Raw genomic sequence first — 25,584 nt, forward strand, 5'->3', positions numbered from 1 at the left:
CACAGTTACAGAACGATTACACACAAAGACCAAAGCTGATGAGTGAGTGTAGAGCACGCACAGACACACACAGACACACACACACACATACACATACAGCCTCCAGGTTAAAGGGAAGTTGTGTTTGGAAAAGGGATCAGGGAGAGGAAGTGGAACTTCAAAAGGAAGCAGGGAGGGCACGAGTTATCTCCACGACAATGTGTGACACATGCCTCTCTCTCTCTCTCTCTCTCTCTCTCTCTCTCCTTCTGTCTCCTTCTGTCTCTCTCTCCTTCTCGCTCTCGCTCTCCTTCACCACCCGGGATGACCCTCGGCTGCAGCTGTAATGCGCTCAGTAAGCAGGGACGGCCCTGACTCGGGAGAAAAGACAGGGAGGGGCGTCCCCGGGAATCTCAGTGTGTGTGTGTGTGTGTGTGTGTGTGTGTGTGTGTGGTGAGGAAAGCGTGTAAGATATACATCATTTAACGCCCTCCGATATCAACACACACACACCTTCTCCCACCTTTTTTTTCTTCTTTTTTTCTTCATACACTCAAGAGAAATACGCCGAAAGCCCAACGGCTAATATTTAACATTCAGAGCTTAATCCAAAGACATTTATCAGTGAGTTAAAAGCAGTAAATTAGGCCACGGAGAGGGGTTCGCTAATCAAACATGCGCTCAGAGAGACGGCCCGCCGAGATAAATGGCAATCTTTACATCTTGTAATTCACACAGACCTGTTTGAAGTGAAGCCTGAAGGCCGCCGGCGGGAACAGAGACGCTGATTTCAGACGCCACAAAGGACTCACAGCGGGGACGGATGGGCGAGTGTGAACACTGCAAAACGCACACACACAAACACACACACACACACACACGCTCATGCAATCATGCAAAGTTTCCACACACAATGGCTGACTCTGTTATCTACCTTCATGCAGAGAGGAACCCCTGCAAACAGAGCGGAGACATGCTCACGCCTCCTCTTTTAACTTCTTCACCCCACTCGCTCTCCAGAATATATTACTAATACTGCATCTAATTATTCATCCCACTACAAAAGATCATATCTGTTACGGCTACAGGAGAAAAAATAAATAAAGAGGAGACTATTTTGCTCTATTTCTATAAGACCTGATGGATTAATAACAGTAAAGTTGTATTTAAAGTCACTTGAACACAGAGTCTGAGGCAGGCAATGAGATAATAATAGCCCTAAAAATATGGAAAAAACTAATGTTTGAATCCTCTCATCTAATGCCCGCTCATGTGCCACCTGTACAGGTATCAACAGTAAGTAATACTGCTCTCAAGCAATATATTAATATAGTATCACACATCCATGAAGTTGTGGGACAAAATGCCTGACGTCGAGTGTCACGCTCGAGTCAAGCCCACAAAATCCTACATTCCCCATGATGCACCTCACCTCTCATTAGCCCCTCCATGCCTCTCACATGCCCGCGTCCTGCATCTGTCCGTACAGCAGACGCACGACTCTTCATGACTTCCTTGTAGTCCTTATTAATGGCTTGAACTACAACGTTAGCCCTTAGCTCTCCTTTGCAGCTAATCTCCTTTGAATTATAAATCTAAAAACACAACAACAACAACAACAACAAGAACAACAAGCATCATGACATTACATCAGAAAATATTGCAACGTAGATTTCCCAGCCCTTAAAAACTCACAGTAGTTGTCACAGAAGTCATGGCTTTGTCTGTCTCTTCTCTTCTCTAACAGTATACATATATATATATATATATATATATATATATATATATATATATATATATATATATATATATATATATATATATATGAGTGGCAGAATCACAAAGTAATATCTATTTTATAATAAGGACTGCGCTAGCTCGCTGTTAGCTCGCGAGCTAACTAGCGCTCGCTGCTAGCTTGGGAGAGGGGGTCGAACAGCTATTGAGACTATCACGAGCTGGCAGTAAAGTAGACAATCCATATATATATATATATATATATATATATATATATATATATATATATATATATATAGTTCCCCACAGTCTTATTCTACCGGGCAGGAGCCTCGTTTAATTAAACATGTGTGTAATTACTTTGTGACTAATACTTAAACACCGTGTTCTGGCTTTAGCGACCCACGGGGGCCGGCTGGTCGGACGTCCCGACCCGAGGGTCTCTTTGACACTTTAATTAAGGTCTTCAGTGTGTACGTGAGGTCTTAACCGTACCTGGAGTTCAATAAAGCAAACTAATCATGGGAATAACTCTGATGTCCTCCTTCCCCTGCTCCTGCCGAGTCCTCCCTACATTTGCTGAGTCATCGTTCCTCTCAGTCATCCTCACTTTCCCCTCTTTTCCCCCTCCGCCCGTGAACTAATCTGTCCTCTCCCTCGACCCGGGGAACCGGAGGTAGAGCCGGCTTCATCTCTCAGGTAGCAGATTAATTCGCCCTGCAGGCTCGCCTCTATTCTGCGCGGGTTATCAGCTATTATTATTTACAACCGCGGGTTACAGGGGAGCAGAGGATTATGCATGAAACGAGAAGTGTGCAAATGTGTGTGTGTGTGTGTTCGGGGAACGCCGTCCGCATTAGCATAATTCCCTCTTAAAACTCTGTTTTCTTACGCTCGTCACCACAAACGATTCCTCTCCCCCTCTGGGTTCCTCTCTCTCTCTCTGAGCACTGATCATCCATCTAACCTCGCCACCGCCTCCCCGACAACGCAGGACTTCCTCGCTCCCCACAATACATAAACATTAGGCAGAAACAATTACCCCGCCGGGCATATTGTAGCCAGGAAAGTTTGATAGGAAAAAATGATTGCTTTCTGTGTTGAATGGAAAGAACAAATGGAAACACACACTCCTAATCGAGCGTCGTGGAACATTTCAAATACTTTCTGTACCAGGAGAGTCGATCAGACGCAGAAGGGGAGGAAAGGAACCTGTGATCAGAGCAAAAGCAACACATCGTCCTTCCATTTCCTCTGTTTTAGAACCGCCGTCCTTCTCTGGTGCCTCAGCTTCCAATCCTCACAGTGTAAGACTCGTGAAATGACAAGTGAAGAAGGCTTGAATTCCTTTGCATCATAACCAAAAAGTCTCACGGAGAGATTTATGGTTTTCAAAAATCACAACATAAATCTGAGCTCGCTGTTGTTTCACGGCATGGACATAAGTGATCAGCTGACCCGTCCAGGTGTAAATAAAGACTCCAGTGTTTTAGCATCGCACTTTCATAAAGATGGAGGATTAATAGAAGGATGCAGCGGTGTGGCATAGACCTTCCTCTTCTGGTTATTCTGCCTCCAGATCCAAGAACCTCTGAGGTGTAAAGCTTTGGCTTCGGGTACAGATTCGGTTATTTTCAATTATAGTTGGGAATTTCACTGATTTGATGCATTAAAACGCATGTTTACATGTCTGCTGAGATCTGATCAAGTGCCTCAAGTCACATGAGTCAGATTCGACATAAACACATAAGAATATCAGAGAAGTGCTAAAACGCAGGAGAACCTCCCAACACACCAATTGTATACGGCAACACTTCTGGTTTACTGTTTTTGCAGTTAGTTTTAACAGGAAGTATTACAACCCACCTGCTTCACAGCATTGTGTGTGGATTTGGGACACAGCTGCAGTGTAGCCAATGTGTTGCATGAGTGTGAGTCAGTAAAGTAGCACCAGCTAGTTTAAAGGTCCAGTGTGTAGGATCAAGGGGTGGAAATGTAATCTAATATGCAGATCTATGTTTTCACTGGCGTTAAATAATCTGAAACTAAGAACTGTTGAGGTTTCAGTCGCCGAGAAGGAGTCCTTCACGTCTACTGTCGGCCATGTTTCTACGGCAGCCCAGAGCAGACAAACTACACACTGCCTCTAGAGAGACGCTGCTAAAACCTACACACTGGCCCTTTAAGTCAGGCGGGTTTGTGTCTCAGGCCGTGCCGGTGCTGCGTATACACACTCAGTGCACGTGTCATGTGATCGGCGGCGTGGGCGTCGCAGTGAATCTGCAACGTCATGCACACAATCCTCAGGAGGCGATATCACAATCTGGATACAATAATTATTATTTTTGCTGTATCTCGAGACGTGAATACCACGCTGAGCGACAGCGGCCGCGCTGATGATGTGCACGGCCTCGGGGGTTTGTGCAACGCATGGCCGGCCACGGTGGGGAAAAAAGCTATTGCGGTGCAATCCCAAGCTCCAGAGCCGAGCTCCATCAGCACCCCGTCTCACTGATGACATCTTCATCATCTCCCAGAACCTACACACACACACATATACACACACACACACACACGTTTGCATCCGTGCCAATGCATGTCGTTGCAAGTCGCGTGATCATTTTCTGCGTTTGGATATCATGCGCACACACACAAACACACACCTGCGCGCGCGTGTAAATGCCAGCGTGAGAATGTGTGTGTGTGTGTGTGTTTGTGCGTGTGTGGTTATGCAGTGTGTCGAGGGAGCTCATGGCCCCTCGTTTAAGGGTCGAAAGATTGTGATCAGCCCCAGACTCCATTAACAGAGCCGAGAGGAGCGGGGAGGGCTTTTCTTGTGCCGCCGAGTGGAAAATTGAGTCCATGTCACAAACTAATCAAATCGCGCCAAAGGTGAATGGAAGAAGGGAACTCACACACACACACACGCCGCACACACACACACACACACACACACACACACACACACACACACACACACACACACAAACACGGCCGATAAGTATCCAGGCCATCTCACAAAGTCGCTGACTCGCACAGAAGACGAGGACCGAGCAGATGGCAGCGCGGGTCTCCGTAGCGGCCTCGCATTAGCATGGCTCTGCGGCGCGCTAACATTAGCATGGAACCCCGTGGGGAAATTAATATGTGAAGCATTGCGCTGCGGCGGGAACGGTGCGACCGCTGCACCCGTCGCGGTGAAACCAGGAAGACGTTGCTCTGGATATTTGGTCAACTGGAAGAAGGAGGAGGAGGAGGCGGCTTGATGGCGTGATGGCGGCCGGAGGGTTTTCCTTCCGGCCGGGCCGAGCGCGCCGCGGTGACATGCTACACGGTGCGAGGCCACCGTCCGCCTCTTCATGGAGTTATTGCTTTTAAATCCCAGGCTTGGATCATCACAATGTAGTACAGTGAGAAGGTGGAGGGCTGTGTTGGATGGGAGAAAAGGGGGAGGGGCTTCTCATCGACCAGCTCCACCTTCTCCAGCTGTACACCGGTGCATTGTGGGATGCAGAGTCCACGTGGGCTCAGTGTTGCAGGTGCGGTGGGTGTGTGTAACCCTGTTCAGCGGCCTGCTGGCGCCCCGCGTCCTCCACCCCGCGTCTCTGAGCGCTAGGAGGACGAGGTTTTGGATTTGGATTTGGATTTTGGGTCCTTTTTGCCGTTCTTGAGCACGGGCGAGTCGCTGGAGGTCTTGGGCGTTTTCCTGGGCGGACTCTGCGCCGCCACGTCGTGCAGAGACGGCTCCCGGTACATGGCCACTGAGGAGGGAGAAGGTCGCAGGGGTTAAGGACGTGTGTGTGTGTGTGTGTGTGTGTGTGTGTGTGTGTGTGTGTGTGTGATGCAGTGGACCCAGCTTCGCTGCTTTAGTTTGTTGTTTGGAAAATTGCCTCAAAGTGTTTTTAGGTTCATAAATAAAAGAAGAAACATTTTAAGCCCCGGTGGAATACGTTGTTTTTTTGTTTTTCTCAAATTATGAGATAATCCCTGGTGCATATTCAGCGTTGCTTTCAGCAGTTTGTTGTCAACGTCTTCGGGTGTGTGCGGTAATGACCTAACTTTCTGTCGGCCATTTTATCTTGTTTGATACTATCAGTGCAGGTCACACACACACACACACACACACGCATACACACACATTGTGGCTTTGACGACGTGAACCTGACCTTATTTATTCAAAATGTGAGTCAGCTTCAAACAGATAAGGACAAAGAAACATGCAGTGCGCTGACAGTGCATTACTCCCAGGCTTTTATTTTGAAGGTGCAATGCTCGCTATGTTTATATGAGCAATGGATCAAATAGTTAAAGAGCTGAGAAGCTGCTGCTTGTTGGCTTCACGTTTATTTTTACAGCCTGTTCCACGGCCTCCAAGTGGTAAAACAACTAAACTAGCAGCTTTAACTTGGTTCAAAGCATCGTCGGGTTAGTTAAATAAAGTTTGCACACTTATCATTTAAACTATCATTTTTGTTTCTGTATATTAGAAAATAATAACAATGCTATTGTTGAAATGCATCTTTAACTTTGTTTATTGTGCATTTTCGTCCCTTTTGCAAATGATTTAAAGACTGGATTTGGTGCTACAGAACAGACTTTGACTTATTCTGAATGAAACACAATGATTTTAAATAGATTATTAAACACATTAATATCATATAGATCAGCTGAAGGTGACACACTGGCCCTTTCAGAGGCGTTGGATTACTCACACAATATGATCGTATTATTAAGTATTAACATATTAACATGATTAACATTAAGATCAATATCGTAAAAAGGAATACTTTACTACATGTAACTTTTAGTTTAGGGAATAATATATAAATGAAATATGAAAACCCTCATCCTGTCTGTCTCAGTGTCGAGTACCGACAGGAAGTGGCGATCCAAAAGCACTATTACAAAATAAAATATCAAGGTAAAACGCCTTTTGACATAAAAAAAAACTACTAACTGACCTATTTTCCTCAGAAAATGTGTCAGCCCAATATTTCCATGAGTATTTTAGAGGTGAAGCTCCACATTTGAAGCTCAACTCAAAGTCTTTTTTAATGTTTTTCTATTTACCCAACACGGTAACTGAATACTTGACTGCACGGCTGCTGACCTCTACAAAATAAAAGCCCAGGGCGTCTCTCAGGATGACCGGTGCCTTCTACGTATTGCTCGGCATTACCTTCGATGAGTTTGGGCAGGAAGTGCGCGGCCCCCTTCGTCTTCTTGACGCGGTTCCCCTTCATGACCTGCCCGTCCCGGTTGATGCCGATGTACCACGCCCGACCCGACTGCGTCTGTCTGTACAGGATGGACGAGTAGGTGACGTAGTAGTTCTCGAACACGCACTCCTTAAACTTACACTCGGGCGTGAAGTGTACCTGAAAGACACACACACAGGAACACACACACACACACACACGTCAGAATAACACATCTCCCGCGTGTTCCTTATCGGTTTCTTCTGTTATTTATATATTTACTCTCCAATTTTCGCTGGATTCAGCTGGGAAATGGGAGGGAAATGGGCCCCACAACTCATGGTGACAGGGTGGGGTTACGGGGCAGGAGCGCAAACTCATCCCAACATGAGCAGAGCGCAGCCATCCGCCACGCGAGCCAAGCGCTTTGTGAGCGGGGACGCCATAACTCAGCCGCTCGGGTTTACCTGGAACAAGCAGCAATGGCCCGGATCCTTCACCCCCCTCTGTGGCTCAACTGCCGGCCTTCAGGCCACACACACACACACACACACACACACGCATAGCTCTGCATTAGACAATACGTCAACACCGGGACGCACCCCACCCTCCGTCTCCCTCTGGTTAGCTCACACCTCCTCTCTCTATCTCCATCTCCATCCCTCGTTCCGCCTCTCCTCCTCCTCCTCCTCCTCCTCCTCTTCCTCCTCCTCCTCCGTTCCCCCCGTCCCTTCGTCATTTGTTAACCTTGTTGAGGAACAAACCAATTTGCAGGATTGATTCGGAGCCTTGATGTGACGGGTGAGCAGAAAAGGCCTGAATAAGGAGTTCTCTCTCTCTCTCTCTCTCTCTCTCTCTCTCTCTCTCTCTCTCTCTCTCTCTCTCTCTCTCCACCGGGCCCTAACGCCGGCCGCCGTCCGTTGTGCCGCAACACAAACAAGATAATCACATCGACGTGTCGCTCGGTTCATGATCACACGAGCGGCTCGTCGAGGTCTGGAGGCTCTGACGGGGAATCAGATCGCTGAACCTGCTGGCAGCTCCGCTTCTACACGCGTGTGTGTGTGTGTGTGTGTGTGTGTGTGTGTGTGTGTGTGTGTGTGTGTGTTTAAGGGGCTGTAAAAGATAAAAGCCCACACACAGTAAGACATGCTCAAGTATATGGATTGATTTATTACATGAATTAAACTGAATCAAGACATATGAGTAACGTGTGTGTGTGTAGTGTCATGTGTGTGTATGTGTGCATATGTATGTATGTGTGTGTGTAATGTGTGTGTGTGCGTGTAGTGACTAGTGTGTGTGTGTAGTATGTGTGTGTGTAGTGTCTGAGTGTGTGTGTAGTGTGTGTGTAGTGTCTGAGTGTGTGTGTGTGTGTAATGTGTGTGTGTGTGTGTGTGTGCATGTAATGTGTGTGTGTGTGTGCATGTAATGTGTGTATGTGTGTAGTGTGTGTGTGTGTGTAGTGTGCGTGTGTAATGTGTGTGTGTGTAATGTGTATGTGTGTAGTGTGTAATGTGTGTGTGTGCAATGTGTGTGTGTAATGTGTGTGTGTGTAGTGTGTGTGTTATATTCCATTAAATATTGTTTCTTTTTAAATATGAAGACACGTATTGTCCCTTTGATTTATTCATTTTTTTTAATTACTACATTCATGTGATCATGACTTTAGTTTTAATGTATTCAACATGTATTTCTTCATCTTTAAATGTATTTCATCCTGTATTAATTCCTCTAATCCTCTCGTCCATATAGAATCTGTCTCATTAAACAACATTCAGGTTATATTTCACTTGTTGTTGTTTACAGTAGATTATCTGTCAGCATCACATTGCAGCTCCATCTGTAATCTTACACGCTCCGAGGTGGTAAAATATTGTAAAAAAAAAACAGATTAAAATGTGACTTCTAGTCAGTTAACATGATGCGGCAAAGCCACAAACATGGGTTCTCTTCTCAGGGAATAACTCATGCATGATCTCCTTTCATATTTCATGCATCAACTCAGCGTCGTGCTCAGCATGGAGCTCCACACACTGAGGGGAGCAGAACCACTGACATGCATGCACGATCGCACGAGAACACACACCTCTGCAACACACACGGGCAGTTGGTTTCCTACATTCGTTTGCCAGAAAAATAGTCTCATGATTTACAAAACCTTTTCCCTTCATCTGACATTTGTAAAAGAAATTCTGCTGTATCGAAACTTCCAACCATGAAAATGTTTTAACTAATCGAGTCCAGCCACAAGTACTTAGTCCCAAACACACACACACACTCAGGGTGCCATCAGTGATGCTGCTTTATAGGATAACACGCTATTAAGCAGTCGTTTACAGAGCGCCATCATTCACACAGCAGACACTCGGGGGACAGATGCCCATCTGTCTGCAGAGCGTTACCTCCGACCAGACTTCAGGCGGATTTCACACTTAATTATCCCCCTCTAACGTGAAATGAGCAAAAGGACAGACGTCTCTTTATCTACTGATGTCTGAATGAAAACTGAGAGAGCCAAGTGTCACCTGAGTCCAATAACTCTCGCTCCTGAAAGGCCCACCAGACGGGGCCCTCGCCGCTGCAGTGCCTCCGGCGCCCAGCAGGGGGTGCTGCAAACACACAGGCCGTCCCCGACGGCGCCTGTCACTGGTCCTGACGCTGTCGATGCTCCCAAATTAGCTCGCCGCGTAGCGCCCAGCTCACCCCAAAGGGGCTCTTGTAGCACGCTGAAGAACACTGGAGGATTGTGTTGGTGCTCCACGTTGTTGTTTTGTTTTAAAGTTTTAATCTGCATTTGTTTAAACATTCTCTCATGTTGCGTTGTACAGTTCAGGATGCAGATGTTCCTGGTTTAAAAGGCTGTTTTTTACTGCCCTGATTTCATTGAATTTGGCCGAGATACAAAGCTACAAGGTGCAAGACTCCAGCAGCCTTACGTCAAAATACTCCAGAGAATAAATAAATAAAAAAACAAGAATATGGACAAAGACACACACTCACTAATCAGGTCACTTTATGACACTAAATTGACTAAAATCTCTTTGTTACACACCGAGCGTTTCAAAGCAGACACGAGGATTGTGTGTATGTGTGTGTGTGTGTGTGTGTGTGTGTGTGTGTGTGTGTGAGGGTATGTATATCCACTCATGCGTGTCTGCTGTTGTGACAGAGAGACATGACGGATCCCTCTTACATCAGTGGGAGGCCACCCGGCGCCAGATGACATGCATACACACACACACACACACACACACACACACACACACACATGCTCACAACTTCAACAGTGACGGATGGACCGGTCGTCTCCCTCATCGCTCAGCCCCACAGACAGGAGAGAGGAGGAGAGGGATGGAGGGAAGGAGAGAGGACGAGATGAAACAAGAGGACGGGAGAGAACAATATTAATGTGAGCGGGCTGACGTTAGAGGTAAGGAAGGAGACGGGATGATTCTCCAGTAATGACACACACACACACACACACACACACACACACACACACACACACACACACACACACCGTCGTCTCGTTCCCATCCCCCGACACTTAAAGACACGGCTCGGCCTCGTGCTCATGTTAACCGTTGAGCCTCCGGTGCGCTGAGCTGGAGGATTGATTCAAAGTAAGACCTCTGTGGAACGTCAATAGGCACTAAGTCCAGGGAAAAACCCGGGATTAGGCTTTGATTGGCCGCGCGGCGACACAAACCCAGCGTGAATAACTTAAAAGGACTTACAAGCTGCGATCAAGCGACTACAGGTTAATCCAGAGGGTTTACGCTTCACTCCAGAGGACGGGTGTGTTTCCCATCGTCTCTGCTCACACGCGTGTTTCTACTGTGCGTGACGGGGACAATACACGACATGTGTGGGGGTTTCCAGCTTTCAGGGAAACAGCTAAGCTAGCTAGCTAGCGAGAGTTGGTGATCCACATTGAGCAAGATGAGAGATGTAAGTTCACAGAGTAGTTTCACACAAAACTAAGTAACCTTCAACAAACTGTGACTTTTATGAGTAAAAATATCTTTTAAAACGACAAACATTATACTTATTTTCAAACTTAATCGATTAACGATGTGTCACTTCCTGTTGACTACCGTAAAAATCGGGTTACAAGCCGCTACTACCTCCAGTGGGTTCCCGCTAGCTCTCCGCTGTAGCCAGCTAGCTCCCTGCTAGCTCCCCGACAACCACAGAAGGTAGCAGGAGATGCCCGACTCGGGCAGTGGAGACGTGGACAGTAGCAGCAGCAGTGGGGAGCTAGCAGCAGCGCTAGCTTGCTACAGCGGGGAGCTAGCAGCTGTGCTAGCTTGATAGTTTGCTCAATAGTTTGCATGCAGTGGTGGAATGTAGGACACACTGTACAGAGTAAATAAACAAAAAGTACTGTTCTTAAGTACACGACTGAGGAATACTTGTCTGGAGTCCATTCCATGCTACTTTAGCTCCACAACATTTTAAATGAAGACATCGGTTACTGGTGGCTGAGGAGATGAGGACATTTCATAAAAGATGCAGTGAGCATCTCCCCAACAGCGAGGAGAATGGATGAATGGCGTCCACAAGTCCTGCTCACGCGACACTGGAACATCCAGGGACCTTTTGTTGCAGAAGTTGAACAAAATACTTTTGCCTCCAACATGGAAGTCTCCTGTGAGACTGATTCAAGGCCTCTTAAGCTTCAGGCTTGTGGAGGATATCAAGCCAAAAGCCGAAAGCAACCAGTGATTTCATCAAGTAACACTTTGAAGTGAAAGTTCAGCTCCAATGAGTTAAATCTGGTGAGAAGCCACACTAGTGTTTTGCATCAAACTCCCTCTTTTGCATCCTTCCAGCAGGTGTGTATTTGCAGCGTGGGCCTGAGGGTCCGGCCGCTCTGTCAGATCTCATCTCCAGCCTCCATGTCTCGGTCCCGTCCTGTCTCTTCACTTCACGATCCCATGAAAAAGACACTGCCATTAAAGTGTCCTGCGGGGGAACATCGCTTTATACGGGACGGCCGGGTTTTAAAAATATATTGGACTGATCGAGAATTGAGAGTCGTTTTCTTTCATTCGAGAAACACTTCAGTCGTTTTTTTTAAAATCTTTTTCTGCTTTTTATGGAACCGCAGGCAGGATCAGCTGGAGACAGTCAGGGAGACAGCTCAAAGGGCCCAAAGGTTCTCAGGGTTCTCTGATCACAGGGTTCTATGCTCTGACCTAAAGGTTCTATGGTTTGATATCAGGGTTCTATTCTCTGACTTCAGTGTTCTATTCTCTGATCACAGGGTTCTTTGATATCAGGGTTCTATTCTCTGACCTCAGTGTTCTATTCTCTAATCTCAGGGTTCGATGATATTATAGTTCTACGTTCTAATCTCAGGGTTCTATTCTCTGTTCTCAGGGTTCTATTCTCTGATCACAGGGTTCTAATGCTGTGACCTAAAGGTTCTATGCTCTGACTAAAAGGTTTCTATGCTCTGATATCAGGGTTCTATGATATTATCGTTCTATGCTTTAACGTCAGGGTCCTATGCTCTAATCCCAGGGTTCTATGCTCTGATCTCAGGGTTCTCTGACCTCAGGTTTCTATGCTCTAACCTCAGGGTTCTATATTCTGACCTTAAGGTCTTAGGCTCTGGCTTCAGGGTTCTCTCCCCAGGGGTTTCTGTTCTCTGACTGTTGGGTTCTAAGCTCTGATCTTAGGCTCCTATTCTCTGGTTCTCAGAGTTCTATGCTCTGACCTCACGGTTCTCTGACCTTAGAGTTTTATGCTCTAACCTCAAGGTCCTATGATCTGACTTCAGGGTTCTCTCCCCAGGGGTTTCTGTTCTCTGACCTTTGGGTTCTAAGCTCTGACCTTTGGGTTCTGTTCTCTGATCTCAGGGTTCTGTGACCGCGTGTGTGCTGCTGAGCATATCCTATGACAACTCACAGAAGATCAGAGTCAGTACTTGTGAGCGTTGTGCTGCAGCGTGGTTCTGTGTCATTATTGCTTCATGGAACCATGAGATGAGCATGAAGCAATGCATCGCAGGCTTTCAGCTGTTAGCTGACGGCCACAGTGAGCTACAGTGGGAGGTTTTGTTGTCTCTGCATAGAGAATAATGCCATATTTACCTGCAGATGCAACTTTTGTCAGAAGGATATGAATCAGCAGTAAAAGCGAAGTTAGCCTTACAGATGCGTGTTTACCAGCTACAGCGATTACAATCCGAGCAAACAAACAGAAAAACAACTTTAATTGAAGCGTGAGAGCCGAGGAAGCATCACAGGAGCGCGCCAAAATAATTGTCTGAAGGCGGGAGTAATTATCATTTATTAATTCATGCACAACATGTGGCCCCGCCGGCTTTCTCTGCCGTGTTATCATCAGCGGGCTCTTTCAAATGCTTTGTAGAAAAACATCACTCAGCACTTAGGGAAGAAAACTCAGCAGCTGTCGACATCAAAACTCGGAGGCAGCATTGTATTCTCTGGTGGCTAACGTAGCCACAAAGCGACATCAACATCGACAACCCGTAAGTGAAAAACAACCCCTGTCATCCAAAGCAACTCTGTCAAGTCCAATGTAACACCAGCACTGAGTTTGAGAGGCAACATTGTTTTTTCTGGTTGACACTGCAACTTGTAAGCAAGAGCCTTTAGGAAGCTTTAAGGGCACAGGAAGCTTCACTCGGGGAAAGAAAAGGATGTATTACGATGGGAGAACACGCCGGCAAAACCAGAGGCGCAGAAGAATGACCAGAGGTCCCCACCGTGCCGGTCCCTTGGTACCGGGCCACTCAGAAAGAATTAAAACATTGTTTTATTTTGAAAAATGACCGGATACATCCCCCTGAGCCTCTCGATACACGACAAGAGGTCACGTGTTTGGCCATAATGGTGAGTTGTATTTTTATGCACTTCATATGTGTCTTTATGCCGGTCGTATCATTTTATTACCTCATACTGTGAAGTCCAGTCCGTAAAAATATTATCGTACGTGACAAAAATAAGGGGAGGGACCGCTGCTGGAGATCACATCGAGCTCTTTTTAAAAGGTTTTCTGACTACACATATTGATGATCAGAATCCATCATATCTGTTCACAGCAATGACGTGACCGGCAGCAGAAAACACTGATCCAGTCTTGTGTGATCGTCTTAGAAGTTTTGGTGAACCTTTTTGGGCTCCAGTTATATTCGGCACTGCGCCTTTAAGACCAGTCACACTGCTGGCACAAATGCATGTTTTCCAAAAAAGGAAAATGTCAACATATTTCCAGCAAGAAGCACAGATGTCTCGAATCGCTAACGTTGTTTTGAAATGCCTTTGGTTGTCATTTATTCTTGATGGCAGATTTTTTGTATCTATTATGCATTTATGAGACCGTTTACTCGTCTTCTTCGTCCAAGGTTCAGGATGACCTCAACTTTTAAGCCAAGATGCTTCGCTTGCCACCAACTCACGGGGGAAACGTTTGGCTCTTTAGCGACGAAACAACTTTGAACCTGGAGGTGTTTCACGTGGAATAAACAGAAGAACTGCATGGTCACTTAGCATGGTTAGCATGGTAACTTAGCATGGTAACTTAGCATGGTTAGCATGGTAACTTTGCATGGTAACTTTGCATGGTTACTTAGCATGGTAACTTTGCATGGTAACTTAGCATGATAACTTAGCAAGTTGAATGGTAACTTTGCATGGTTAGCATGGTAACTTAGCATGGCTACTTTGCATGGTAACTTAGCATGGTTAGCATGATAACTTTGCATGGTAACTTAGCCTGGTAAGTTTGCATTGTTTGCATGGTAACTTAGCATGGTAACTTTGCATGGTAACTTAGCATGATAACTTAGCAAGTTGCATGGTAACTTTGCATGGTTAGCATGGTAACTTAGCATGGCTACTTTGCATGGTAACTTTGCATTGTTAGCATGGTAACTTAGCATGGTAACTTTGCATGGTCACTTTGCATGGTCACTTAGCATGGTATCTTTGCATGGTATCTTTGCATGGTAACTTTGCATGGTAACTTAGCAATGTAACTTAGCATGGTTAGCATGCACACGGTAGCTCAGGCCTCAGACACAGTGTTTCATAGAGTTACACATCGTGTCTCAAGGCCTAAAAAGTAAAAGTAAGACGACGCATGTTCCAAAATGACACGTTTCCTCCGCAGTGAGCGGTGACTTTTGACGGATCTGACAGCTCTCCCTCACTCAAACGGACCCCACAGCGACCTTTAAAGGTCTCTCCTCTGTCCGAGTCCCACCTCTCGGCCTCCCCGTGCTCTCGTGAACCCTCATGAGCGGCGATGGAGTCGCTGACCGACACAGAGGAGAACAAAGTTTTTAGCAGCTCAGACGGAGACGGGCCCTTGACTGTGCCAACATTCTGGCATTTACAGGGACGCCCTGAGGAGCGCTGAAGCTCGACCAGGGCTGATGTGCTGTGTCCAGAACACACACACACACACACACACACACACACACACAAAACATACAAAAACCCATACTGTATGTAGACTCAAATGTTCACTTCATACACACACAAAAGGGCGAATAAACAAGACACATGGATAAAGCAGCCGTCTGACAGAAACACACACGCAGACAAATGAGAGGAGGGGAAAAGGCAGACACACACACACACACACACACACACACACACTGTAATGAGAACAGCTGGAGAGGGTGCAGGCCGGTGCACAAGGGGGAAGAAGCATGAGAAGGGGGAGGGGAGGCGGGTGAGGGAGGGGGAGGAGGGAGGGGTGTCCTCTGCTTCTCACCTTGACTGCCAGACCCTCGCTGTGCGTTTGGGGATTTTCCAAAGGGAACCAGAGATAACCGTGCCGTACCTCTACACTGCATTTTTCATCCATCCTCCTCCTTATTCCCTTCATCTCTCTCTCCCTCTCTCTCTCTTCCTCATCCCTCTCTTTCTCTCAGCATCCTCTCCGTCTTCCTCCTTTCTTCACTTTCCTCCCCGTCTCCTTCCTCAAGGCCGTGTATGTCTGCACGCTCGTGCTCAGCGGAGGAAGGCGTGTGTGTGTAGTTGTGTGTGTAGGTGTGTGTGTGTAGGTGTGTGTATGGGAGGGAAGGGGGGGGGGGGGGTCGTTCAGAGTGCAGAAGAAGGAGGAAGAGGAAGGAGAGCAGAAGGAAAGGAAACAATTCTGCTGACTCAGGGAAAAACAGACAAGCGGTTTCTGATTCGATGGGCGGGTGAGGGAGGTCAGAGGAGATGAGTTGGAGGCAAGAGGAGGTGTGTGCGTAGGTGTGTGTGTGTGTGTGTGTGTGTGTGTGTGTGTGTGTGTAGTCGGTCCTCTCAGGTCATACTGTAAGAAGACTTTGCTGAAAGCTTTGTTGAGGAAACTGACTAATTGCCAGCTTGCCACCTGTCAGGGGTGTGTGTGTGTGTGTGTGTGTGTGTGTGTGTGTGTGTGTGTGTGTGTGTGTGTGAATGGCAGGATGTTGATTCTACAGTAATGACGGTGTGATAACGGAGGGCAGGTCTCGCGCCCTCGTCATCAGACATGCAGCACAAACCTGCTGTTACTCCAACCGTCTCCAACAATTTTCCATTCATTGAATATTTCGTTAAAGTAAAGGTACTTAAAGTTACCCAGTGTAGCTGAAAGGTTGTTGCTGTGTGTCTACTCCAAGAACACAACTCACACTGGTGAATATAGAGAGAGGCAGCTGCCGTTGGTGCCGACCAAAACGGAGCTATAAGCGAGTAAATGTTGGACACAGAAGGAGAACATTTGACTTCAAAGAGGCTCTTCTCTGTTAACAGAGAAGTTAACTTCTCCAGCTATGTCCTCAGTCCCGTGACCTACTCTTAGTCTAACTCTGCATGCACACACACACACACACACACACACACACACACACACACACACACACACACACACACACACACACACACACACACACACAGACCTTCTCTCTGCCAGTCTCCGCAGAGACAGGAAGCGCTCGCTGCTACAGAACACAGCGTGACGCTCGATGCGGTAACCTTCTGCCTCACCAGAGATCGTCCAACCCAGATAACCGGCTTTTGTCAAATATGGCAGCAAATTGGCTCAGCGTGAAGTGAATGAAGAACAACTCCACTGACGGGGAATCAGAATGAGCGCTAATGGGGTGCAGTTGAAGCGTTTCTACCCCGTGACTTTATGGATTGTTAGCGCTGATCATAATGCAGTAGAACCTCCTCGTCTCCCGCTGCAGATTTTCAGGGAGGATACGATCTCCTCCTCCTCCTCCTCCTCCTCCTCCTCCTCCTCCTCCTCCTCCTCCTCCTCCTCCTCCTCTTTTACTTCCTCATCCTTCATGATGCCCCACATCTTCCTTTGCCTGTTCCCCTTTTCCCTTGCTTTCTCACGTCTTCCCCATCACTCGCTCCCCTTGTTCCTCTTCCCCTCCTCTCTCCTCTTGCTCATGTGAGCAGAGGTGTTCCCTATTTAGCGGCCGGTGCCTCCCCTAAAGGAGTCCCCATGGAGCGCTCAACACTGTGCAGGGGAAGCATTTGATTTGAAAGGGAACTTGCAGAAGTCGTTGGTTAGCTGCTGTTACTGGTCACCTGTAACCAGCTGGGACATGCTGGCTGGGACATGCTAGCTAGGACATGCTAGCTGGGACATGCTAGCTGGGACATGCTGGCTGGGACATATTGGCTCGGACATGCTAGCTGGGACATGCTGGCTGGGACATGCTAGCTGGGACATGCTGGTTGGGACATGCTGGCTGGGACATGCTAGCTAGGACATGCTAGCTGGGACATGCTAGCTGGGACATGCTGGCTGGGACATGCTGGCTGGGACATGATAGCTGGGACATATTGGCTGGGACATGCTAGCTAGGACATGCTGGCTGGGACATGCTGGCTGGGACATGCTGGCAGGGACGAACTGGGAAATGTTAGCTAGGACATGCTGGCTGGGACATGCTAGCTGGGACATGCTAGCTAGGACATGCTCGCTGGGACATGCCAGCTAGGACATGCTCGCTGGGACATGCCAGCTAGGACATGCTCGCTGGGACATGCCAGCTAGGACATGCTGGCTGGGACATGCTAGCTAGGACATGCTGGCTGGGTCATGCTAGCTGGGACATGCTAGCTGGGACATGCTGGCTGGGACATGCTGGCTGGGACATGCTAGCAGGGACATGCTAGCTGGGACATGCTAGCAGGGACATGCTAGCACCTTTCAGTCACAGCAGCATCCTGGGCTTCTTTCTCCCACTGGCATGTTTTTGACTCGGCGTTGTACATCGTTTCCTCCCCGTGAAAACTTTCATTGAAGAGGACAAAAGGCGCTCGGCTAACAGGCTAACAGGCTCGTTAACAGCTGACGTGTTTGCTCTGCCGCTAAAGGGACAATAAGTTCACGAGGTTTATTTAAAAAGCTTGTTAACTCCTGTCTCATAAGTACCTGCATAAACCTTTCCTCTTTTAAAGAAGCAGTGAACTCTCTTGACGGATGGGGCGTTTGCTTCGATGTCCTAATAAAAGTTTGAGGAAAACAATAACTGGAGAGATTTTACATATTGTTAAACGATATAAAACTCAATAAATACCACTCATGTGAGTTTGAAGCCTTTACGTGCATCAACCTTCCTCTCGGCACCAATTTGTTTAATTGATTACAAAGCCACATGTTGTGTTATGACTTGTTCTGCTTTTTTATTTTGTGTTTGTATTGAAGTTAAATTGATGAAAAAAAACAATAATTTAGTCTTTTTCTTGAAATAAATATTACGGGTCATATTGACCTGTAACACCATAGATGTTACTATAGTTTATAATAATAAAATGAATAAATAAATAACACAAATGTATTGAAGGGACGTGTTCTCATCGCCCTCAGTATCAGTCAGGTAACACAACAACCTTTTATTTATTTACAGGATTCTCTTAAGGTTCATTTTAACATGTTTTTAATAGAACTGGAGGCGTATCCTGACAAAGAAAAGGCAAAAAACACCTAACAAGGTAACAAGCAGCCAGAGCAATTATAAGGTGACGTCTTTATAGCGTCGACAGAAGCAGGAGGTCGTGGCTGAGTTGGTCAACTAAGCAACTAACCGAGAGTTAAACTGTGACAACCAGCAACACACCTCAAGTGATCTCGTCATCCCATCGATAAATAATATAGAAACCTGAATTCCTGCATTGTGCTTGCATGTATTGATGGTGATCTGTGAGTAAAAAGCTCATTTTGAACATCTTTGTGTGCATCAGAAATGTAAACTAACACGTTGCACATTACAAATGGTTCCCTCTGACATCCCAGCACATCACCGAGGCTGTTTGTCTCCTCCTCAATTCACAAGGGGAAAAAAGGCAGAACATGTTTGTTTTTTTTCTGCCTCCCTTCCCCCCCACCGATGATGCTCAGTAAGTGTGTGTGTGTGTGTGTGTTTATCCTCTGAGCGCACACACACACAATGTCATCCGGCGGAGGTAACTTTTACTTTGCCCAACTTTCCCCAGTTAAGTTGGTGAAGTGTGGCCAGAGCTGATCCCGGGTACCCGAGTCCGGCCCAATTATGTCTGCCTGCCGCTGTCAGATTGTTTATACCTGGCTGCACATGTGTGTTCGTGGGGATGTGGACGGTGGATGAAGTGCACGAGGGGAAAGCGTGTGTGTGTGTGTGTGTGTTCAGGTTCAGCAGCGTCTAAAAAAACACAACCTGCACCGCCTCCACCCGTCCCTCCACCCTGGAGGCTTTTCCAGAGCGCAGGGCTAATAAAGTGGGCCAGGTCCGCGGCTGAGCGCTATGTTTTATCAGAAAGCAATTTTCAGGAGGCGCCCACAGGTAAACGGGTCCCGGCGCCGAAGACAATGGCGCCATGACGGGGAGTTTCCCCCCCGCCATTAACCTCTGCTGGGCTACTCCCGAGTGCCTTGCATAGACCCGGTTTCTTATCTTTGTCGTATTAATATCAAGACCCTGCAAAGACCCTTCGTTGTGCCGGACTTCCTGGAGACAAAATGGATTAATGACCGGTGACCACAAAGGATTGTGGGACGTTAGACGCGAGGGAAAGAGCGGCAGAAGGTGGGGAGCTAAACGAATGTGCGGCGACCAGATGAGTGAAGGTACTGCAGAGTGATGAAGAGGTGTGTGCTGCTGGGGATGTGTACAGACAGATGGATCCACGGCGCCCATCTGGCCTCTTACAGCTGGATTACACCGCTTCTGCTCCCGCATGCTATCGCCAGTTAGCGCTGGTTATCATCCTCACTCTGCTGCGGCAACGTGAGATGTTTAAGTCTGCAGATGTAGGTCAATCAGAGGGACTGTAAGGGAATCTGAGAGAGAGGATGCTCAGTGTTTGTGGCACTCAGACAGGAGCAAAGCGATGCTCTGCTGTGGCAACATGTTTTAGACCCCTCACAAAATCAATATCACTTTAAGTGCACGCTACATTTGGCCCTTTCGATGGGGAACTAAAGCCGCTATATATCCATCCACGCTCTCTCCTGAGCCGCCGTGCTCGGATGACAAATACCGTCAACACACCTCTCAGAACGCGGGAGCTGCTGGTCGACCGTCGGCTCGATTGATTGGTTAGTTCGCGACCAACAATGACCGAAAGAAAGCAACCGCTCGAGGCCGGGGTTCCTCTCTGCCGTCCCTCGACTGTGATGGGACTCCAGCATGAAGCTCACAGCGCCAATAATATAGATTTGAAAAACTCAACGGCAGCGTCTCCTTCCAGAAATCCAGACCCTGTTACTGGGCAATCCATCGCCTGTGTTGTGATTGTTTGCAGAAAAAAATGGTGTATTTTTGTTGGCGCTTTGGGCGCCACCTCGTCCCATCATCTCTGAGAGAGGGCAGACGTCTCCGCGGCCGATAACTCACAACAAAGCAATCTAGATTGATAAACAGCACCGCAGGTAGGACGGGAAATACGTATTTTTGATGCGGGGTGACCCTGTCCCTTTAAAATGGAAGACATCAACTAGGACTTGATTGGGATCCGGGTGGACGCTTCATCTCTGTCAAAAGGAGCAGAACGCCAACGTCAGTCCATCTTATCCTCAGAGACGGATCACGTCCTGGAATATAGAGACTGACGAAAAACCATCAGGATGCTGGAATGAAGAGCGGGGCGACTAAAACATGTGTGAGGGCGACGGGCCGCGAGCGAGGGAACGGCTTCATGACGAGGAGGCGGAGGACAAAGTGAGAGAGGGGGAAGAGGTAGAGGACGAGGACAGCGAGGCGGGGGTGTATGTTCAGAATAAAAGAGGGTTTGCGGCGTGAGGAAAGGCGACGGAGAGGAGAGGAAGAGACAAACCGCCAGAGAGGCCGACAGACACAAATGGCCGAACGGGGAGCAAGACAGACTGACAGGCGAGTAACAGCTGAACGAGGGAGGAAGGGAGGGATGGGGGAGGAGGGTTCTCCCAGCGGAGGCGCTATGTTCTCTACCAGTCCGGCTCTGTCAGGCCATCCTTCTCCTCCACCGTCCCAGCATCCTTTGCGGCTCCTCTCCCCCCCTCCCCTCTCTCTTTCCATCTCCCTCCTCTCTGAAGACAGCGGCGACAATCGTCCCCGTTTGTTATTAATCGCCCCCCAAACGCCCGTCCTGTCCATCACGATGTCCCGCCCCCCTTTCCCCCCGAGGAGTTTGAGGGCGCCTTGAATGCAGATTCACGTACGCGAGTCGCGCTTTGTGTGTACGAGAAGGTCCGAAATGCTGCGTCGTGGGTCCCGTCTCCAAGCAAAAGTCCATTAACCGACAGACTCACTCCTCCGTCGCTCCATCGCCTCGTTTTCATCCTCCAGAAACAAGGCGCCCGTGGGAGGACAAAAGGACATTGGCGCCATCGCTTAGCCCCCGCTCCCTTTTTTTGATTCCCCCAATTCTCAAATCCACAAAGCGATTAAGGAGTTACAGAAGATCACTTTGTTGTTTTCTCCCCCGAGTGCTCCGAGAAGCAGCGACGCGTTGGTGATCCTTAAATATCTCTCAGGCTTGAAGGGGGATCTCTTCTCCGCCGAGCCGTTCAACACTTAAGAGGAAAGTCCATCCCTCTTCAGCTGAGTCCTGCTCACCCCGCTGGCTTTGTCTTTGGCAGGAGCTGCTTTCACTGAGTAAAATATGTCTGCAGGTTTAAGTGTGTTGTCTGGTTGAACGTAGCCAAAGTGGGGAGTTGGGGATTCACCGTGCTTGCACGCGATCAATAATTCACGCTGTGTGTTTGCGGGGGGAAACACCGCTGTGTAAACCCAAGCACGGGGAGATTTGCTGTGTGTTTAATCCTCCCGGAAAAATGTTTGCGTAGTTTTTTCGCCGCCAAAGCTTCAAGCCTCCGGATGGGCGTTTCCCCTTCGTCACGTCGTACTGTGGCGTGTTCACACGTCAGCTATCAACCTCGTCCTCTCATATGTACCCTGATTAGTGGACCCGAGGTGTTTTTTAGCTCATATCTCTGCAAAAACAATCACAATAAACAAACACACTGACACTTTTTCAAGGATTTCTAGTGCAAAAATCGTGTTTTTCGGTTCAGAAGTGGAAAAACTTTGACCTTTTCCTGTGTCCCACCATGACAAACAACCTCTTTAACTGACCGCCTCTTTCCGCATGTGTCATCTGACGCGCTTTCAGATGAGTCTGAGGGCCAATGAGATCGCAGGACTTAGAAACAATGAAAAAAACAACCAGGTAGAACTTTGCAGCTTGCAACTATAAACATATATCACAAATATCATTCAGTCATGTTGAGGAGCTTCTGAAATTATTAAAATATAACAATCTTTTTTAAAATGTACTCCATCGTTTCTCTTCTCACAGGGGTTTGGAGTACTTTAGCCGTTTAAATGTATTAAATCGGACCTGTGGATGAAGATCTAGAAGCATTTCAGGGTTTCTTTTAAACGCAATTTCTTATTTCTGTGAAATCAAGGAAAAAAAGACGTCCATGGTCCAGTGTCCCTTCAGCCCGCTCACAACACACTGATTCCCTCTGGACCTTCATTTCACGGCAGCCTAAAAACTACATTTCCACTAATGGACGCCGGTTCAAAACCTTGCCGTTTCATTGCGCTAGAAGCAAAATCTCCAGCAGATCAAGGAGTCGCGTCGCTCTCTCTCTGACCTCTGAACTCCCGACGGACCAAACAGAGGAAAGAAAGTGTCTCTATAGACCTCGGTGACCTTGAACCAAATATTCCTTATGGGACTTCAATCCCTTCGTTCATCCTGGAGGCCACATCACTGCATCGTTCCTCACTTAGCAAACACGATACAACAACAGAAGAGAAGTAGAATACATGATCAAGCACATTTCATGGAGCAAACTGTATGCGCTGTGTTTCAGGTTGTTTTAATTAGCCGGCGAGATAAACAGAGGTCACAACAGATATGTAGAGAAGATGACATCGTTTAATTAGATGAGGCGATCAGATGGAGTTTCAGTGATGCTCGGGGGGGAGAAATGAGTTGTGGCAGCGGAGGAGGAGATAAATACAAACAGTACAAACAGAAACCACTGAAGATAACACGAGAAGAAAAAAGCAACAAAGAGCTTTAAATGAGAATGATGCAACTGATGAATAAAGATAAACGATGGGGCTTAAGAGGGCCTCGCTGGAAAAGTACTTTCCTCTATCCTCTGAGCCATTACTGGCAAATGTACAGCTGGGAGAGGGTACTTCATTTTCAAATCCTTTAAATAAGGGTTGTAATTATCTGCTCGTGTGTATGTGTGTGTGTGTGTGTGTGTGTGTGTGTGTGTGTGTGTGTGGATGCAGAGGGAATACGTCTGCCTCCGAAGCCCATGAAAGATTAATGCTGAGTAACCACTGGAACGCTGCCGCAGACAAGGTGAGCCTTTTGTTGTTGCTACAGAAGCGTAGAGGAAACACCTCGTGTGGTTACATGTGGTTTGTTCTGCAGCAGCAGACTTTATTATATAATACTCTTTGATTTGAGGCCGAGAGCAGATGTAGTTCTAACTGTCAGACTTGTCGCCTAGAAATGACTTTTCAGACTACTGCTTTGCAACGTAATGGCCCCCAAAACGTGACAAATTCAAGTATTTGGCAGTCAAAGTAATTCCAAATTATCCACTTTATAATATATAATATATTTAAGTCGTTTTCCTGCAATATTTTTAGTGCAATATATGTTTTGTACCTATCTATCACGTCTGACCTCTGACCTGCATGGGCCTAACTTCCCCCGGTTGCTCCCGCCATAGTTGTTACGACCACTAGAGGTCAGCGGGGAGCGAGCAGCTTACTACAGGGGGGAGCTGGCAGCAGCGCTAGCTTACTACAGCGGGGAGCTAGCAGCAATGCTAGCTGGTTACAGCGGGGAGCTAGCAGAAGTGCTAGCTTGCTACAGTGGGGAGCTAACAGCAGCGCTAGCTTGCTACAGTGGGGAGCTGGCAGCAGCAGCGCAGAGCTAGCAGCAGCGCTAGCTTGCTACAGTGGGGAGCTAACAGCAGCGCTCGCTTGCTATAGTGGGGAGCTGGCAGAAGCGCTAGCTTGCTACAGTGGGGAGCTAACAGCAGCGTTAGCTTGCTACAGCGGGGAGCTAACAGCAGCGCTAGCTTGCTACAGTGGGGAGCTGGCAGCAGCGCGAGCTTACTACAGCGGGGAGCTAGCAGCAAAGCTTGCTGGTTACAGAGGGGAGCTAACAGCAGCGCTAGCTTGCTACAGTGGGGAGCTAACAGCAGCGCTAGTTTGCTACAGCGGGGAGCTAGCAGCAGCAGCAGAGAGCTAGCAGCAGCGCGAGCTTGCTACAGCAGGGAGCTGGCAACAGTAACCCGACCTGTTGTCTCGACACTTGCTTCACTAGAATCACTAGCTCGTTGCTAGCTGTATTCGTCTGTAGGTCTGCAGGGTGCAGCGTACTTCAGTAGCTTCCTGCTAAAGGCCTTCAGCCAAAACAACGAGCTGAACGACGCTGGAGCCCTCCATACAGCCACACGGCGCTCATTTCCTGTGGCCTCGTCTTGACGTGCAGTTTGCATGTCCTCCTGTGTCAGCGTGGCTTCCCTCTGGGACGCTTCCTCCCACAGCTCAAGGACATGCGGCAGGAATGTTTCCTGTCTGTGTGTGTCAGCCCTGTGGTCGTCCACCTGCCTTTGTCCGCTATATGCTAACCCCCCCCGCCCCCCCTTCCCCATAAGGGATCAAAGGATAAGACACATGAGCTCTAAATTACATCATTTAACTTTGTTATAGTCATCTGTAGTGGTTTTTAATTAAAACACATCATTAAATTGATTAAGAAATCAAAGATTGAATTTCTATTGATGGGGAAAAAAATTGAATTTGTGGTTTTAATGATGTATTTTATGCTGATAAGAGATAATGTTAGAAGTTAAACGGGTTATAATTCTCTCTAATATCTATTTTTATTGCTGTAAAACTGCTCCTGGAAATAACTGGATTTATTTAAGTTTCTCTACAAAAACTACACACTTTAAATACTTCAAATAAGCCCAGTTGGCTTTTTGTCTCTTCCTGCACTATGATATTCATTTATCTCTGTTGTCATTTTATTTTATTGTTTGAATTGTGGAAATAACTAAATAACTTTATTAATTCACTCATCTTTACTGAAGGCTGAACGCGTCACAGTGCAACTGAATGGAAGCTCTCCTCCTGCTGATTTATACATTCATACTCAGCTTTAAATCGCATGTTTATTTACTGAAGATCGAC

The 25,584-nt window shown here is 47.3% G+C and overlaps 1 protein-coding gene across 1 annotated transcript in view; it reads right to left on the reverse strand.

Moving 5' to 3' along the window:
• Positions 1 to 4,673: 4,673 nt before the first annotated feature.
• Positions 4,674 to 25,584, reverse strand: part of fgf11a (fibroblast growth factor 11a) — a 71,692-nt gene continuing 50,781 nt past the window's right edge. Inside the window, exons 5-6 of the mRNA XM_068588088.1 lie at positions 6,896 to 7,094; positions 4,674 to 5,477 (exon numbers count right to left, since the gene is read on the reverse strand). Coding sequence (XP_068444189.1) covers positions 5,329 to 5,477; positions 6,896 to 7,094 — 348 coding nt within the window. The 3' untranslated portion in view covers positions 4,674 to 5,328. The remainder of the gene's footprint in view (positions 5,478 to 6,895; positions 7,095 to 25,584) is intronic.

Source organism: Clinocottus analis, unplaced genomic scaffold, assembly GCF_023055335.1.
Source record: "Clinocottus analis isolate CAN_PGR_092001 unplaced genomic scaffold, fCliAna1.0.p SCAF_21, whole genome shotgun sequence".
Lineage (NCBI taxonomy): Eukaryota > Metazoa > Chordata > Actinopteri > Perciformes > Cottidae > Clinocottus > Clinocottus analis.